The sequence below is a fragment of the Vitis vinifera genome, chromosome 5, assembly GCF_030704535.1.
Source record: "Vitis vinifera cultivar Pinot Noir 40024 chromosome 5, ASM3070453v1".
Taxonomy (NCBI): Eukaryota; Viridiplantae; Streptophyta; class Magnoliopsida; order Vitales; family Vitaceae; genus Vitis; species Vitis vinifera.
Window position 1 is genome coordinate 10,676,894 of NC_081809.1, and position 19,651 is coordinate 10,696,544.

General features: G+C 39.5%; 1 protein-coding gene across 4 annotated transcripts in view; it reads left to right on the top strand.

Annotated features, from left to right (window-relative positions):
* LOC100249309 (uncharacterized) overlaps window positions 1-19,651 on the top strand; it is a 179,382-nt gene that overhangs the window by 155,022 nt on the left and 4,709 nt on the right. For 2 of the 4 annotated variants that reach the window (XM_010646909.3, XM_010646907.3), the window contains 3 exons: window positions 4,285-4,365; window positions 18,955-19,080; window positions 19,232-19,544. In XM_010646909.3, coding sequence (XP_010645211.1) covers window positions 4,285-4,365; window positions 18,955-19,080; window positions 19,232-19,303 — 279 coding nt within the window. In that variant the 3' untranslated portion in view covers window positions 19,304-19,544. Of the gene's footprint in view, window positions 1-4,284; window positions 4,366-18,954; window positions 19,081-19,231; window positions 19,545-19,651 lie in introns of those variants that run through there. The other 2 variants (XM_019217522.2, XM_059736947.1) reach the window with 2 other exon arrangements.

Genomic DNA, 19,651 nt, shown 5'->3' on the forward strand with positions numbered 1-19,651 from the left:
ACTCACTATATATTTCAGGATAAGACTTAGGGAAGATGATTGGACTTGCTAAGGAATGGAACGGGTTATATTACCTTGAAAAATCAAATGAGTCATTTGTATCTTTTCTTTCTAAGCATCACCTTTTTAATAAAGAAAAAAAATATGACATCATCATCATAGACTTGAACATTTGCCATTTAGAACTCTTAAGATCTTCTTTCCTTCTTTATTTAGGTAATTAGATGTTGATAGTTTCCATTGTGATGCATGTGAACTTGCCAAATACAAGCGTTCAACCTTCCCCACTAATAATAAAAGAAGTTCAGAGTCTTTTCATTTAATTCTTAGTGATATTTGGAGCCCTTCCCCTATCCCTAATATATCTAGTGCACATTGGTTTATGTCTTTCATCGATAATTGTACTAGGGTCTCTTGAATTCTCTTAAACACAAATCTAATATAAGTTTTGTTCTTCCAAATTTTCATAACATGATAAAAAACCAATTTGGTATCACTATCAAAAGGTTTCAGTCCAACAATACCAAAGATTATTTCAATCAAGTCCTAACTCCATACTTTCAATATAAGGGATTAATTCATAAGTGATCATGTATCAACACCCCGCAACAAAATGGAGTTGTTAAGAGGAAAAATGGTCACCTCTTCGATACAACATGAGCTTCTCTATTCCAAAAACATGTGCCTAAATTTTATTAGGGGGAAAGCCTTCCTAATCGCCACGCATCTCATGAACCGATTACCTTCTTAAGTCTTAGGTTTCAAAAGTCTCATGGAAATATTCTTATTGTTTTATCCTAATATGAGAACCACAAACCATCTCATTCCTAAGATATTTGGGTATGTGTCCTTTGTGCATGTTCAAAGTCCAAATAGGGGAAAATTAGACTCAAAAGCAGTCAAATGTATTTTTGTGGGATATTCCTCAATTCAAAAGAGATATAAGTGCTACTGTCCACCATCCAAAAAAAAAATTATCTCAGCGAATGTTACTTTCAATAAGAGTGAGTCTTATTTTCCCACTTTTTATCTTTAGAGGGAGAATTCTATTGAGGAAGACAAGAATTAGGATTCCTATTTCATTGATTCCTTTCTCATTGACCCTCCTAAAGTCTTTGGCCCAGTGTCTATCCCAATATTTGTACCCTCCTTTGAACCTGAATCGTAGTCCATTGAGTTTGCTCTTGAGAATCGAATGACTAGCAAAGTATCCTTAAGGAAGAAAGCTATAGACCTTAGACTTATACAAGTCTAAGAATTTGAACCAGCTTTTGAAAATGAGGTAACAGTCTCTCATCCTCCCATACAAACTAAGTCAGAACTTTAGTTTGAAAAACCTATAGATCATAATCTATCTATTGACATCAGGAAGGGAACAAGGGGACACACTAAACGTTCTTTGTTTCCACTTTCCTATAAGAGTTTTCTTACAAATTTAAACAAGATTCATATTCCTACCACTCTATCAAAGGCCTTGGAGAAGAATAAAACTTGGGAATTGGTAGATTTGCATGTAGGAAAAAGGTCAGTGGAATGTAAGTGGGTTTATACTATTAAACATAGAGCAGGTGGAACATTAGAGAGGTACAAGGCAAGATTGGTGGCTGAAGGATACACTCAGACATATGATGTGGATTATCTAGAGACATTTGCTCCAGTTACCAAAAGGAACACAATCAAAATTTTGTTATCATTGGCAGCAAATTATAACTAAGATCTACAATAGTCCAATGTCAAAAATGCATTTTTGAATGGAGAGATAGAAGAAGAGATTTATATGGAAGTCCCTCTTGGGTTTGGCAGTGACCTAGCCATTAAAAAGGTGTGTAAACTGAAGAAAACTCTATACAGGCTCAAACAATCTCCAAGGGTGTGGTTTGGAAGATTTGCTAAAGTGATGAAAAACTTGGGATACAAACAAAGTTAATGAGATCATACATTTATCATCAAACATCTAGATTCAAGGAGAGTTACAGCTCTTTTGGTATATATAGATGACATCATCATGATGGGAAATGATGAAAAAGGGAGACAGGCTATGAGGCAATGCTTGACTAAGGAATTTGAGATTAAAAAGTTAAGAAGGTTGAAATAATTCCTAGGAATCAAGGCTACACATTCTAAGTAGGGAATTTTTATTTTTCAATAGAAATATGTAACGAACCTTCTCAAGGAAACAAACAAGTTGGTGTGTAAACCAGCAAGCACACCAATAGATCCTAATCATAAATTTGGAGAGCTTGAGGAAGGTGTTGCGGTAAATAGAGAGATGTATTAACGTTTGGTAGGAAAACTCATTTATTTCGTCTCACACAAGACCGGATATAGCATATGTTGTGAGTGTGATTAGCCAGCTCATGCACAATCCTAAAGAGGTTCATTTGCAAGTTGCTAACCAAGTGCTATAGTACGTTAAAGGGTCTCCAAGAAAGCATCCTATTTAAACGAAGCACGGGATTAGTACTTGAAGCAAACACATATGCAAATTATGTTGGATCTATGGTTGATAAAAGATCAACTACTCGGTATTGCACCTTTCTTGGTGGGAATCTAGTGATATGGAGCAGTAAAAAACAGGGTTTGGTGGAAGCAGAATTTTGTGTAATGGCCCAAGGGACTTTGTGAACTACTATGGTTGAAGATCATTTTGGAAGGTTTGAAGATTAAATGGGATGACCCATTGAGACTTTACTACGACAATAAATCTATAATCGTATTGCACATAATCCAATACAACACGATCGAACAAAACACATAGAAATAGATTGACATTTTATCAAGGAGAAACTAAATAGTTGATGGATCTATATTCCTTATGTATCTACTAACCACCAACTTACAGATGTACTCACAAAAGGTTTTAGCAGTATAAAGTTTCAAGTAAGTGTATCCAAGTTAAGAATGGAAAACATTTATTCACCAACTTGAGAGGGAGTGTGGAACAATGAAATTAGAAGATTTTGTAGAGAGAATCAGGCAATCCCATAATAAAAGGGATTTGAAGTAATTAAGTTGGGAAAGTTCCTAATCTAGGTGCTAGGAACTTTTGTATATATATGTGAGTCTCTATATAGGCTAAAGATCAAGGAAGAGAATTTTATACCTTGTATTCCTTCCATCTCTCTTCTTCTACATGCCAAAGCCATGATATGATCATAGAAGTTGCCTCATCCCACACACCAAATCTAGGATCATATTTGGCCCGATCAAGTGACTTAATTTCCCTTTGCCTTTGAAGAACGTCTTCACCAATTGCGACCAAACCAAATAATTTTGACCATTTAATCAAAATAATGTGTGAAGGTTTTGCTATTCTCCTTATGATGAAGATTCGATGTTGACGTTTGAAAGACTGTAGAGATTACTTTTGATATTTTAGACATGATTGGTGAGAGGAATGGGAAGAGAAGAAAAAAATGTGGAAACAAAGGAAAAGGAATAATTGTCGATGGGATAAACAGAAAAACAAATTAATACTTGTCGGCAAAGAAATCATGCGATCTTAGAAAAATTTCAGCAACAATGAAAGCTGAAAGTTTTCCTATAATTCTGATACTATGATAAAGAAGAATAATTCATTTCTTTCTGAATGAATCAATACATGGTATATACAGACTCCTCTACACTAAAAGGGAAATAATTACCTAGTTGTACAATTCCTAAAATTCAAGGATCAATCTCTAAGAATCAGGATCATTCCTAACTTTGCATTATGTTTAGTTTCCAACACAGGTTATGCACATTAAATAGTTAGAAACCTCAAGATAGATTAATTTAATTTGGTGATTTATATTATATTTTTGATATGGGGATTTAAATAACATTGGTCAGGCTAATTTATTCAAATATAGAAACACTCTTACTAACACTTATATATTACCTTAAAGAACCCACTTCTACTCTCAGTATTCTATAACTGTCACATCCATGCTGCAAGAAAAGTTATTTCCCGCTGAACAACTAAGGAATTATCCATCATAAGATTCCAAGTTTAGAATACCCTTACTAGTTTGGATTTTGGGTTAAGTCTATATTATTTAATTATAATCAAAGAAGACCATTCAACTAAATGGACCAATATTCCTGCCATTTGAGATTGCCAATGATCCTTTTAACATAATTAACATTTTATTGTATGGAAAATAGTCTTCTATGATGTAACAAAATTAAATCTAATATTTAAAAGTCAATAAATAAATGGCAATCGCCAATCAACCGCGCATTTTTATTTCAAAAATTAGCAAATTGTTGCAACTACTTAAAAGTTAAAACATGCTATTTCAGGAAAACATGGAGCTTTTGGGAGATGGTTACCAAGGTGATGTGATTGGAGAGTCAACACCTGATGTTCTTGTTAATGAATTTGTATGTTTCTTGTCTTTGATCTTTTCCTCATTAATTATTTTCATTGATATAATAGCATGTTTGATATATCACTATGTCTATTTATTTATGTCACACCCTGGATTTTAGACTTACTAATTAATACTCCACTACAAAATTAGTGCTCTCAAAACCTAGGAGACAAAAATAAATGTTGAGTTTTAGGTAGATTTTTATCCAAAATGAGGATATAGAAACTTGTTATAAAAAAGTAATACCTTATAATAAACCTTTGGAACCATTAATTAACAAAATATAATTTGTTTCACATAAAGAAAACATATACAATGTTACTTTGTACATACCAAAACATAATGTTTCACTAAGGGTAGCTGTCACACACGCAATTTCTGGGTTAAGTTTTTGCGTCTAGGCACACCCTAGACCAGCCTTTCCTCAAGCCACAAAGTACACACACAATATTTATGAGGCTCTCCCCAACTTGAATCTCATTGATTTCCAATAGATTACAAGAACTCTCTACAAAGACTCCCATAATCTCATTGAGTAGTTCACTTGCCTTTAGGAGGCACGAGGCTCTTCTTTTATAGAGGCTGCAACAAGCAGTCCTAATCCCACCAGGGAACTAACATTTGAGTCCTAGTCTAACTCTGATTCCAAGCTCAATAGACGCCACCTTAAGTAGGACTCAAAGTCCTACTCAATCTCAAACTCCCAAGCTACAGCCTACTGCATGAAGACTTAGTCTTCCAATCTGATTAGGAGTCTTTACGTGTCAGAAGTCCCTTCCCTCCTGCATCGGGTCCCTGTCTCCCACTCTGACTAGAAGTCCCATGCCAATGGGAGTTTCCCATGCTCAGCCCACAGTGCTTGCTACTGCAGATGATCACACCTTTCTTGGGCTCATCCCAATGCCAAGATGTGCTTGACTCAGTCTGCCTGCTCAAGACTCGTGTTGCTGTATCAGTGCGTGCTGGGGTCACGCATCAAGACCCTTGCTACTAAGGTCGTGCTCGTCCTTGTTGCAGCAAGGCTTCCTTCATCCGAGGCATCCATCTAAGTTCCCTTCAATAACTGTGTCATTGCATCCATAGGCCGCACCACCTTGTGGCACCAAGCCTGCGCCTGTGTGCTTGTCTTAGCATGCTGCCACATCAACCATGTTGTGCATTGCTGCTACTCAAGCCTGCCAGCAGCCAACCTACCATTCTGAGGTAACCTTCCCACACTTTTGCACCTTACTTTGCTCATGGGTCACTCAGGGGCAAAGTTGTTGCCCGCCTAAAGCCCTAGTGCCACCAAGCCTGTTGGTTTACTTCAAGTAAGATAACTATCATAACCCCCCACTTAAACTTCTGATGATTTGTTGATAGACCATATTCATATGCTATGCATCAGGAGTCCAACTTTTGCACCATCATATGTAATAATAGCACAAGGAGACAATATATCAATACTGGTCTTGACCGAAAAGTACTTCTAGGCTATCTTGCCCTTTTTTTTTTCCCCCCTGTCCCTCTTAATTTCAGAAAAATGACACTTTTGCCATGAAAATGACAAATTAACAAGATAAAATTTTAATTGTAAAAGATATCATGGAAAACACAGCTCTTGAAATGTGAGAAAAAGTAAATAAAATTGATCTCATATTTTCCTTTGCAAGCATAAAACAGGAGTAAATTTCATACAACAGAGTATAGATAACAAAAAACCCACTAAAAAAAATGATCTCATGAATAGGAAGATATGGGAGGCATGAGGTTTCTGTCAGGAGATAAACTTAAAATGGAGCCACAGGAGGGAGGTTATTGCCTTAAAAAAATCAAAATTTAAAGCCTTACTATGAAAGCAACTTGAAAATTTCAAGGACTCTCAATTACCTCATTGTAAACTTCAGCAAATCTTTTGTTTCCAACTCTAGGAGATCCAAAGTTATACATAGTCACAGAAATTACCCCAGCTTGCTTCACTCTTAGGTGTTCTCTTCCAGTGAATAAAAAACTCGGTCCATTTAACTTTCCAATTTCCCATTTTCCTATCCTGTAGGATGCTCGCTGTTGAATATAATGTATTTATAGTGTACAATCTTTCTTTCCTTTCTTAATATAGGTCACATATATGGTAGTTAGTTCAACCTAGCCTTGTATATATATTTCTCTATTGTAAAAAGTTAATCCTATGAATGAGAATTAAGGTTTTCTCTCTCTCTCTTTCAACATGGTATCAGAGCCAAGGGAGAAAACTTTATTCTTTCTGGTTTACCCGCGTAATTAATTCCGGGAATCCGTCCAGTGACCGTGTTTCATTCCGATCACCTTTTCCATCTCCCAAAGCTTTCCGGTCAACCATATGGTGGTCAGAAAACCCTCATCACCGCCAACATTTTTCCGGCGATATTTTCCGACGACTTTTTTTTTTTCTGGCGATATTTTTCGACACCGACCACATCATCAGGAGTGCAAAAAGGAGATCTGCAACTTTTCTCAAAGCACCGGAGCCAAAAACCAATCCATGCGCCTCCCATGCGCCGGCGCGTGAGGATGCATGAGGGCGCATGGCCCACTTTCTAGTGCCGAGTTTCTACCAGTAGGCTCGTTTGGCGCCATCTTGCACTTCTAAGCCTCCGTCAGTCCTCTCCAAACCCTGCTTCTCCATTTTTTTGGCATTTCAACCTCCGCGGGTCTTCTTTTAGCCTCCTCCAGCCTCCGACGACAACTCCCTTCCTTGGTCAAGACCTGTGTGTGCCTTGGGAAGGTCTCTTCTTCATCTCCAGTCACTTTTCTCCTTTGTTTGGGTCTCGACATACCAGGTTCTTCTTCCACAACTGTGATCCGACCTCCCTTTAGGGCTCTCTTCGATCCAAACGTGATTCAATCTTAGGTGAAGTGGATATGGCGACTAAAAATCCTATTTTTACATCCGTCATCTCTGGATCTCCTACTATCACATCGGAAAAATTGATTGGTAGTGAGAAAAGTGGATATGGCGACTAAAAATCCTATACTTGTGTCTCGTTTCTAAAGCGTTTGAATAATCGGGCAAAGTCTCCTTTTGAACTTGTCCACACTGATGTTTGGGGTGTGTGTCGGACCGCGTCTACTTTAGGATTTTAGTATTTTGTCACTTTCATTGATGACTATTCAAGATGTACTTGGTTATTTTAAATGAAAAATCGAGCTGAGTTATTCTCTATTTTCCAGAAATTTTATGCTGAAATCCAAACACAATTCAATGTTTCTATTCGAGTGTTACGCAGTGACAATGCTCGGGAATATTTTTCTACACCCTTTACTTCTTTTGTGTCCCAACATAGGATCCTCCATAAGTCGTCTTGTGCTCATACTTCTCAACAAAATGGGGTTGCTGAACGTAAAAATCGACATCTTGTTGAGACAACTCGTACCCTCCTTCTTCATAGTCATGTTCTTTTTCGTTTTTAGGGGGATGCTGTTCTTACAGTCTGTTACTTGATTAATCGTATACCCTTATCTATATTACATGACCAAATCCCTCATTCCCTCCTTTTTCCTACCCAACCTCTTTATTTCCTTCCTCCTCGTGTCTTTGGTTGTACTTGTTTTGTTCATACTCTCACACCTGGATAGGACAAGCTCTCCACCAAGGCTACGAAATGCATCTTCTTGGGATACTTTCAACTTCAGAAAGGCTATCGTTGTTATTCCCCTAACACTCATCCTTATTTTCTCTCCGCTGATGTCACCTTCTTTGAGGACTCTCCATTCTTCTCATCCTCTGAATCTCTTCCCATTTCTGAAGTATTGCCACTTCCCTATATATCCCCCCCTTCAGATGCACTCTCTTGTCCTCTTCAGGTTTATCATCGTCGACATTGTGTTGTTGCTCCTCCTCTCTCTTCAGCTGAGGTACCTGATGACTCACCTCCTGTCCCACCGATTTCTCCTACCCCGACCCTTTCATCTACTTACCATTTGCCTATTGCTCTTCGGAAAGGTAATCGATCTACTCGTAATCCTCATCCTATTTATAATTTTTTGAGCTACCATCGATTATTTTCATCCTATTCTGCCTTTGTCTCAACTTTATCCTCTATTTATCTTCCTAAGAGCACTAGTGAGGCACTTTCTCATCCTGGGTGGCGACAATCAATGGTTGATGAAATGGCTGCTCTGCACTCCAATGGCACATGGGATCTTGTTTCTTTACCTCTTGGTAAATCTACAGTTGGTTGTCGTTGGGTCTACACTGTTCAAGTTGGTCCTGATGGTTAGGTTGATCGCCTTAAGGCCCGCTTGGTTGCTAAAGTTTATACTCAGATTTATGGTTGTGACTATAGTGACACCTTCTCTCCTATTGCCAAGATTGCTTCTGTTCGTTTATTTCTCTCCATGGCAACTATATGTCATTGGCCTCTTTATCAGTTGGATATTAAGAATGCTTTCCTTCATGGTGAATTTCTCGAGGAAGTGTATATGGAGCAACCACCTGGTTTTGTTGCTCAGGGGGAGTCTGGTTTAGTATGCAAGTTACGCCGGTCTCTATATGGCTTGAAACAGTCTCCTCGGGCATGGTTTGGGCATTTTAGTTCAGTTGTTCAAGAGTTTGGAATGCTTCGGAGTGAAGCAGATCATTCAATTTTCTATCATCATAACTCTTCGAGCCAGTGCATCTATTTGGTAGTTTATGTGGATGACATTGTCATTAAAGGCAGTGATCAGGAGGGTATCCAAAGACTAAAGCAACACCTTTTCAACCATTTTCAAACCAAAGACTTGGGCAAACTCAAGTACTTTCTGGGACTTGAAATAGCTCAATCCAATTCAGGTGTGGTTATGTCACAAAGGAAGTATGCCTTAGACATCTTGGAAGAAACAGGTATGTTAGAATGTAAACCTGTTGACACTCTTATGGATCCAAATGTCAAACTTGTACCAGGACAGGGGGAGCCTCTAAGAGATCCTGGGAGATATCGATGACTTGTAGGCAAACTGAACTACCTCACCATCACTCGGCCAGACATCTCTTTTCCTGTGAGTGTGGTTAGTTAATTTCTACAGTCACCATGTGACAACCATTAGGATGTTGTGATCCGCATTCTTCGATATATTAAAGGAACACCAGGCCAAGGTATGTTGTATGAAGAGAAGGGCCATACCCAAATTGTTGGTTACACAGATGCAGACTGGGCTAGTTCACCCTCAGATAGGTGTTCCACCTCAGGGTATTGTGTTTTTGTTGGAGGTAACTTAATATCCTGGAAGAGTAAGAAACAAGATGTAGTGGCCAGATTAAGCACCGAAGTTGAGTATCGAGCTATGGCTTTGGCAACATGTGAAGTCATATGGTTGAGGCAACTCCTTCAGGAATTGAGATTTGGAAAAGATGAATAGATAAAGCTAGTCTGTGACAATCAGGCCGCATTATATATTGCATCCAATCCAGTCTTTCATGAAAAGACCAAGCATATTGAAGTTGACTGTCACTTCATTAGAGATAAGATCGCATCAAGGTGTGTACAAGTTTTTTTAATTCAAATGATCAACTAGTAGACATCTTCACTAAATCTCTGAGAGGTCCTAGGATTAAATACATTTGTAACAAGTTTGGTGCATATGACATATATGCTCCAACTTGAGGGGGAGTGTTAAATATAATGTATTTATAGTGTACAATCTTTCTTTTCTTTCTTAATATAGGTCACATATATGGTAGTTAGTTCAACCTAGCCTTGTATATATATTTCTCTATTGTAAGAAGTTAATCATATGAATGAGAATTAAGGTTTTCTCTCTCTCTCTTTCAACACTCGCTATGTCCTTGCTGAACTCCTTGCGAATGTTAGGAGGCGGCCTCTTAGCTTGCACTCGGTCTGGATTAGGATCCTCATGATAAGGCTTTAGAAAGCTTACATGGAATGATGGGTGAAGCTGTAGTCTCTCTGGAAGCTTCAGCTTGTAAGCAACAGGACCAATTCTCTTCAAAATTTCAAAAGGACCATCATACCTCGAGATCAAGCCCTTCTGATACTGCCTGCTCTTGATTTTCTTCCAAATATCAGGAGTGAGCTCGAGCATCACTCTATCTCCCACCTGATATTCTAGTGGTCTCTTCCCTCCATCAACATACTTCTTCATGCGCCGGTTCGCTTTCTATAAACTCTCCTGGGCTTCATCAAGTAATTCTTGTCGGGTCTTAGCATACTTCTGTATGCTGCAAGACTTAAGCACTGCCTTGGCTAATAATTGGCTAGCACATCCATAGGCATACGAGGTTGGAACCCAATTACCACCTCAAATGGGCTCTTCCCTGTTACAGAACTCTGATGCAGGTTATACGACAACTGAGCTACATCCATAAGCTCCAGCCAGTTCTGCTGCGTTGCCGACACAAAGTGCCTTAGGTATTCTTTTAACAAGGCATTCACCCTCTCAGCTTGCCCATCCGTCTGAGGGTAGTTAGTAGTGGAAAACTTGCACTCAGTTCCCATCATCTTGAATAGCTCTACCCAAAATTTGCCTATAAACCGTGAGTCTCTATCACTCACTATATCCTCAGGTATCCCAAAGTATTTTACCACATTGCTGAAAAAAAGTCTTGCAGCTTCCTCAACAGGGCATTCATGCTGCACTGGAATGAATACAACATACTTAGAGAATGTGTCAACTACCACGAGAATAGACCGATACCCCTGTACCTTAAGGAATCTTGTAATGAAGTCCATTGAAAGACACCGCCATGGTCTTTCAGGGAAGGCAGAGGATGCAACAAACTTGGTTCCTTCTTCCTCTCTGTCTTATCCATCTGACACACCAGACATGATTTCACATAATCCTACACGACATCCTTCCTCTTTGGCTAGTGAAAGGATCGTGAAATCAAAGAAAATGTCCTCTCTTCTCCAGGGTGACCTGCCCACTTAGTATCATGTGTTTCCTTCAGAAACTCCCGTCTCAATTTTCTGGAGGGAACATACAACTTCCTGCCCACATAGTATAGCAACCCATCATCCAACCAGTAGTGTCTAGTGGTGTCTTCCTTTACTTGATCCACTAGTTTGTTGTATATGGAGTCTTGTGGAGCTTCCTGCCTCACCCTTGCACTGAAGTCTGCCACAACTTGGGATAGGGATCCCACAAATTCCGTTACCTTCTTGCGACTCAGGGCATCTGCAACTTGATTATGCCTGCCTGCTCTATGCACCCACAAAAAGTCAAAGTCTGCCAAGAACCCCTGCCATCGAGCTTGCTTAGCAGTCAACTTCTTCTGAGTCGTAAAGAACGTGTTAGCCACATTGTTTGTTACCACCATGAACCTAGTGCCCATCAAGTAATGCTTCCAAGTGTCAAGGTAGTAGATGACTGCAATCATCTCTTTCTCATGCATGGAGTACCTCTGCTCCGATGCATCTAGCTTTCGGCTCTCAAATGCCACCAGGTGCCCTTCTTGTACCAGCACACCCCTTAAAGCCTTGTCTGAGGCATCAGTTTGCACCTCAAATGGGAGCTCAAGGTCGGGCAGTCTCAACACTGGTTCAGAGGTTATAGCATCTTTGAGTCTTTAAAAAGCATCCTGACACTCCAGTTCCCACTTCCACTCCCTCTCTTTCTTCATCAAATCAGTGAGGGAATGGCTGTCTTGGAGTAGCCCTGAATAAACCGCCTGTAATAGTGTTAGCTAACCCGAGAAAAGAACGCAATTCAATTACCTTTGTAGGTGTAGGCCAATCCCGGATTGCTGCCACCTTGGATCCATCCATGCATATTTGTCCCTTGGACACCAAGTGCCTTTGAAATTTGATCTCAGTTTGTACGAACTTGCATTTCTCCTTCACATACAACTTGTTCCCCCTTAGTCTCTAAAATACCTTCTCGAGGTGGACTAGGTGATCTTGTAGAGTCTGGCTGTAGATCACAATGTCATCCAAGTATACCACCACAAACGAGTCTAGGAAGTCGAATAGAACGTCGTTCATGAGGTTACAAAATGTGGCAGGAGCATTAGTTAGCCTGAAAGGCATAACTAAGAACTCATAGCTCCCATATCGAGTCACACAAGTTGTCTTGGATTCATCTCCCTTAGCTGTGTGAACCTACCAATATCCCGATCATAAATCCAGCTTTGTGAAGTACTCAACCTTAGTCAACCTATCAAACAAGTCTGTAGCTAACGGAATCAGATACTTGTTCTTGATGATGACCCTGTTCAGTGCCCAATAATCAACACATATTCACAGCAACCCATCCTGCTTCTTTTAGAAGAGTACCGGTGCCCCATACGGTGCCCTTGAAGGTTGGATCAGTCCTGCATCCAACAACTCAGTCAACTGTCCCCTCAGTTCTACCAACTCTGAAGGAGTCATGTGATAGGGGACTTGTACGGGGGGCTTAGCCCCTGGCACTAACTCAAACTAATGATCAGTAGGCCTCCTGGGTGGAAGCTTCTTAGGTAACTCCGAAGGCATCACGTTTGCATACTCTTGCAGGATTGGCACAATCTCGTTAGGAACTTCCACCATCTTTTCTGGCTTGATCTCTATCAAGGCAGCAACATAAGTAAGTTGCTCCTTCCTCAATCCCTTCTCTACCTGTAGGGCAGAGACGGTCTCTTCCTTGGATGGTTTCTTAGGTGGCTTGCTCAGTCCACGCACGTAGCAAGGCTGTGTCTCTCATCCATAATGAAGATCCCGTTCAAATGTGGCAGCAGTGCTACCTTTGCCCTCTAGAAAAAGTCATTGCCTAATATGAAGTCGAAATCAACCAACGGCACACTCAGGAAGTTGATGGTACCTTTCCAGTCCCCCAACTGTACCATCATGTTCTTTGCTAAGCCATGGGTCTCCTGTGTCTGGCTATTTACGGCTTTCAGCTTACTATCATCCTTGCTAAGCTTCAAGCCTAGCCTGGTTGCTTCCCGCGTCAAAACAAAGTTGTGAGTTGTCCCACTATCCACCGAAGCCACAACTTTCTGTCCACCCATAGCCATCTCAACATACATCAGTCCCCTGTGAGTCTCTGCTCGGATTGCATTCAGGAGCTGAAGAGGGTTCATTCTCGTGGGGGTCCCTGACTCACTATTGTCCTCTTCAGCAGCAATAAGAGCATTCAGTTTCTCCTTCTTTGGCAGTCCCTTGCTCTATGTGGCCCATTGCATATGAAACAACCAGATGGCTTGGTTGCTTGTGAGGAATTTGCCTTCTCCCCCACCTTGGCCTGTGAAGACTCAAGCTTTTTGTTCAGTCTACTGCCATTCTTCTTGGACAATCCTTTTTACCTGGTTGTTGCTGTTGGTTCTTCCCTTTCTGGGTCGTAGTGGAAGGAGAACTTAACTTCTAGTCTATCAAGCAATCATCAGCCACCATAGCTGTAGGCAAGTCTTGCACCCCTTGCCTCCTCAATTCCGTTTGAGCCCACCCCTGCAAGCCAGACATGAAGTTGAACAGTTTGTCTTCTTCGGACATGTTTCTGATGTCAAGGATCAATGAGCTAAATTCCTTGACATAGTCTCTAATAGAACCCGTTTGCTTTAGTTTCTTCAAAGACTCCCGAGCCACCCACGCCTTGTTCGTGGGAAGGAACTAATCCTTCAATTCCTTCTTCAACATCTCCCAAATACAGCATCATCACTGGTTCTCGTTTGCCACCAAAGTTTAGCATCTCCAGAGAGATACATGGATGTGAACATTACTTGTTCGTCCGTGGGAATATGAGCAGCACTGAAATACTGCTCTATGTCCCAAAGGAAGTTCTCCAAGTCCTTGCCATTTCGGGCACCACCAAAGGGCTTGGGTTCAGGCACTCACACCTTTGTAGGGGTTGGTTTTGAAATGGATGGTGTGCCCTGCAACACAGCTCGCTTCAGCAATGCGATCCCCCCCTCAAGAGATCCAACCCGTCCACGAAATTCCTCTACTGCCGTTTTAATCATTGTTGCAAGGGATTCCATCATCTCTACATATTTGTCCCGATTTTCTGCAAGTCCGCGCTGCACACCGAGTTCCTCAACCGTTTCTGCTACTCTTGCTGACAGAGTAGTGTCTCCATCAAGAGAATCCCCCACATATGCCTCCAGGCGTGTGATCTGTTCACAAATTGCATCCATAGCACTGCTTCTTGCGGCCATCAAGCTCTGATACCAACTGTCACACACGCAATTTCTGGGCTAAGTTTTTGCATCTGTCCGGTGTCTAGGCACTCCCTAAACCAGCCATTCCTCAAGCCACAAAGCGCGCACACAATATTTACAGGACTCTCCCCAACTTGAATCTCATTGATTTCCAACAAATTACAAGAACTCTTTGCAAGGATTCCCACAATCTCACCGGGTAGTTCACTTGCCTTTAGGAGGCACAAGGCTCTCCTTTTATAGAGGCTGCAACAAGCAATCCTAATCCCACTAGGGAACTAACATTCGAGTCCTAGTCTGACTCTAATTCCAAGCTCAACAGACGCCACCTTGAGTAGGATTCCGAGTTCTACTCAATCTCAAACTCCCAAGCCACAGCCTGCTGCATGAAGACTCAATCTTCCAATCTGATTAGGAGTCCCTTCCCTCCTACATTGGGTCTCTGTCTCCCACTCTGATTAGAAGTCCCATGCCAATGGGAGTCTCCCATGCTCAGCCCACAGTGCTTGCTGTTGTAGATGATCACACCTTGCCCGGGCTCATCCCAATGCCAAGACGTGTCTGACTCAGTCTGCCTACTCAAGACTCATGTTGCTGTATCAGTGCGTGCTAGGGTCACATATCAAGACCCTTGTTGCTGAGGTCGTGCTTGTCCTTGTTGTAGCAAGGCTTCCTTCATTCAAGGCATCAATCTAAGTTCCCTTCAGTACCTGTGTCATTGAGCCCACAGGCTGCATCACCTCAAGGCTCCAAGCCTGTGCCTGTGTGCTAGTCTCAGCATGCTGCCGCGTCAACCATGTTGTGCGTTGCTGCTGCTCAAGCATGCCAGCAACTAGCCTACCATTCTGAGGTAATCTTCCCACACTTTTGCACCTTGCTTTGCTCATGGGTCACTCAGGGGCCAAGGTGCTGTCTGCCTGAAGCCCTAGTGCCGCCAAGCCTAGTTTGAGGGGCTGATAGTAGCCCATACTACAAATGAACAAAAACAAACATATATTACATCATTTCTTCAAAATGATTTAGTCTTCCTATAATACAAAGGCAAAAGCCTCAAAATACTCTCAACATGAATGAAGCAGCATCCAATCAACAGGACATGCAAAGTTCAAGCATTAACTCTAGCAAGTGTCTTATGACTTGCATCTAAAAGTGGAAAGGATAAGGTGAGTTCACAACTCAGTTAGAAAGTTTATAATCATCTTACGCATATTTTTAAAAACCTTGAATTAAACATATCGCAACATGCATGATAAACATTTTATAACCATTAACAAATATGTAATAATGTCAGATATGCATGTTGTTAATGGTTTCATTAAAGCTTTGCCTCACCCATTCTCTCACACATGATAAATTGCTAATCCCCACCAATGTACATATCAACCATCAATGCTCTAAAAGGTGCTTTGTTATAAATAATGACTATTCTGGGACTATAAGTTATATCCCATATCTTTTAGGACTCATACCCAAGGGCAGGACCAACTTCGTGTCTTTTGGGACTTCTACCCAAGGACAAGACCAACCTTGTGACTTTTAAGACTATAATCCAAGGGCAAGGCCAACCCCATGTCTTTAGGAACTAAAACCTAGGGGCAGGATCAACCTTATACACCCACATCGGAGTGTCTTCATCAAAGGCTTTAGGGATTTTCACCCAAGGACACAGTCCCACATAAATAATATATCTAAGTATAATACTACAACTTCTCATAGATACTTTCTGTTGTCAATTTGTCCTCTGGATATTATTGGATACTGTTCCATACCATTCTTGCAATGTAACCACATCATTAACCATGCCCACAATACTGACATCATGATTCCTTATCCAATACATTTCCAAACATCATGGCAAGATCTAAAATTTTCCTTTCTCCGTGTTTTATTTTCTTGCACTTTCTTAGCTACCAAACATGGGACTCAAAGTTGAATTCCCTATGATCAATGGCTAGATCTTCATTTATTCAAAGGAGGATTGCATCTAAGAGGAATTTGGTGAGGAGTTCATCTCTTGTGATAAAATTCCATCTCTATTCTCTAAAATCTCAGCTATTATGGGACAAAATTCTCTGCAAGTCTATCTAGACTAGATATCTTTGATGCTTACATTGGCTCAATGAATGCTTATCTTTATTATTTTATTTATTGATGATAAAGTTTGATCAGGGATGTGTCAAATCTTAGATTATATTTTGAGATGAATTAAGGATCAAAAGTTACAAAGATTAGAATTCCAATCCAATTCTTAGCTGAGATTTAATTTTAGATGTAAGACTTTCTCTAGATAGTTTTACCATTTGACTAATCAATTCACTACCATTGTTATGTTTTCGTGAAGATTTTACTTCTAAAAATCAATTCAATTGACAATTCACCACATTGATATGATTTTAAGACATTAGATAATCACAATTCTAATTTGCATGTCAATCTTTTTGTTAAAAGTTACTTGTAATCCCAGATAAGACGACCAAACCGTTGTAAAACAAGTTGTTTGTCCTTTTTTAGTTTTTCTTGCTTTTTTTTTTGTTTGGAGGATAAATGGTTCAGCAATACTTTTGCTTATCAAAATCATAAGTGAGCAAGACAAAACAAACCATTTCAACAATTTCCTTCTTTGATAAGAATCTTGAAAGTAACTCTCAAGAAACAAGTCATAACCATGAAAGGAAGAATGTGAACATTCCAAGGAACCAGGTGCAAGAAAAAGTGGGGGAGAGCTTGAACATTCCAAGCTACTAAGATCAAGAAAAGAAGTTAAAGGTTTGCTTTAGAAGGAATAAAGAAACTAAACATCTTACTCACTTCCTACCCTCTTAACCAAACATGGTAAATCTAGAAATTTTAAATGAGTCTTCAAAATCAAATAAGTCTCCTAAATTGTCTTCTATTCAAGGACCTCAATCTAATCTTTGATGTTTCAATTGCTTGTCTTAGGTCATGTACTTAATATCCTATCTTCAACATTGTCTCATGTAGTAGACTTAAATCCTTTTAACTTCTACTACTAATTTTTCTTGTGAGACTACTACTAGATTTATACAGAAGGCTTTAGAAAATCCAATGTGGAAAGAAGCAATTCAAGAGGAAATGAGAGCTTTGTATAGGAATGAGACATGGGAACTTGTGGAATTTTCTCCCAAGAAGGCGGGGGGTTATAAATGGGTATTTATATGCAAAATTTAAAGCTAATGGGACAATTGGCAAATATAAAGCCAAGCTAGTAATCAAATGATTCACTCAAACATATGACATTGACTATTGAGAGATGTTCACCCTAGTTGCCAAAATGAACAAATGCAGGTTCTACACTTCTTCGTCGCCAACCTAGATGGTCACCACATCAACTAGATGTCAAAAATGTATTTCTTGATGAAAATCTAGATGAGGAAGTATACATAGATTTGCTCCCTAGTTTTGAAGCAAAACTTGGAAAGAAGAAGGTTTTCAAGTCAAAAAAATCCCTATTTAGTTTAAAGCAATCTCCAAGGGATTGGTTTGAAAATTCTAAGTCAGTTGGTGATATGGAATATATGCAAAGTTAAGCTGAGCACACCATGTTTTATAAGCATACTAAGGGAGTTAAAATCACCATTCTCATTATTTAGGTTAATGAAATAATAATGACTGGTACTGATGTGACAAAATGGAAAGATTGAAGAAATCCCTTGCCAAAGAATTTGAGATTAAAGAATTGGGAAACTTATGATAATTTCTTGGTCCTAAAGTTGCCATATCAAAACGGGGAATATTTCTGTCATGATAGAAATACTCTTTGGACCTTCTATAAGAAACGGGTATGTTGGGGTTAAGTCAGGGGACATACCTATTGATGCCAACCAAACAATTGGGGCACCTACAACAAGCATTACTATGGATGAGGAGAGCTACCAGAGGTTAGTAGTACTAGACTAGGCATTGCTTTCTCTATGGGGATTGTTATACATTCTCCAAATGATGATTATATGAATGTAGTTATTAGAATTTCAGGATACTTGAATGGAAGGAACATTGGCCAAAAAGGACTTTTTATTTTCAAAGAATGATAATTTAGAAATAGAAGCCTGTACCAATGTTGACCAGGTAGGTTCAATAAGTGATAGAAGATCTACTTCTAGATACTGCACCTTTGTTGGGGGTAACCTGGTGACCTGAAGACGCAAAAAACCATCTGTTGTTGAATGATAAAGTGCAGTTGATTGAGTCAAAATTCCCAATTTGGGAGCATGTAACTAAATCTTTGGAGTATGTAAATCTGCTTGACACATGAAGTGCAATCACTACGAGGCTAAAGAAGTTACATGAGTGATTTCATGATCACAGACGATAGATGATCATGAAATAATCAAATGCACAGTGCACTCGTTTACTGGTATTTTCTAAATAATTTCATTTTCTTCAATCTCCACTCTCCACTTTGTGGACATCTTTCTCTATTCCTGAGTTTATATTCATGTCAGATGTGTTATTCTGATTTCTGAACTCTGTTCAATTGAATTTATATAGATGAAAGGTGAAAAGGAACTTATTGAAAGAATATTACACACCGAGATAAATATTTTCCGCTCAATCAGAGATGGAAGCGCGCTTATGCAGCATATGGAGGATTTCTATTACATTACACTGCTGGAGGTATGTATCATATACTTGAATATTTTTTTTTTTATTTACTTTTTACCCTCTATGTTTTCTGTGGAATATTATGAGTGCTCCTATTATTTGTGTATGATATTGTTTGTTTATCAAGTTTGAGTGGCCCTTTGTTCTATTTTTTTTTATTCAGAATGTGAGATCAAATTATCAAATTGTTGCGAGGTCACAAACCACTGAAGAAGACAGCTTGTCAATCAGCTAAGAAGGTGATAACATCTCATTGTCTGTAGCCAAGCTTGTTTATACACGTCTCTAGTTCCTCTCAAAGTTTTTCAAATATTATGAGAGGAAACATGCCCAAGACCAGAATTCCAACAAAATTTTTACTGAGGCCTTCATTTTCACTAAGCTATGCTTCACATAAAGGCTTTTAATAAGGTGACATGTACTTTAATACTGATTAGTTATCTTAATTGCAAGATTATGTACAGTCTGTGATTATAAGAAGATTATTATTCATCATTTCATGAATCATTCCCCTTTTCGATGGATGGGTGAGCATGGGGCGCAGGCATTTAAGAAGTAAACTTCATTGAAGGTGAAAGAGAAG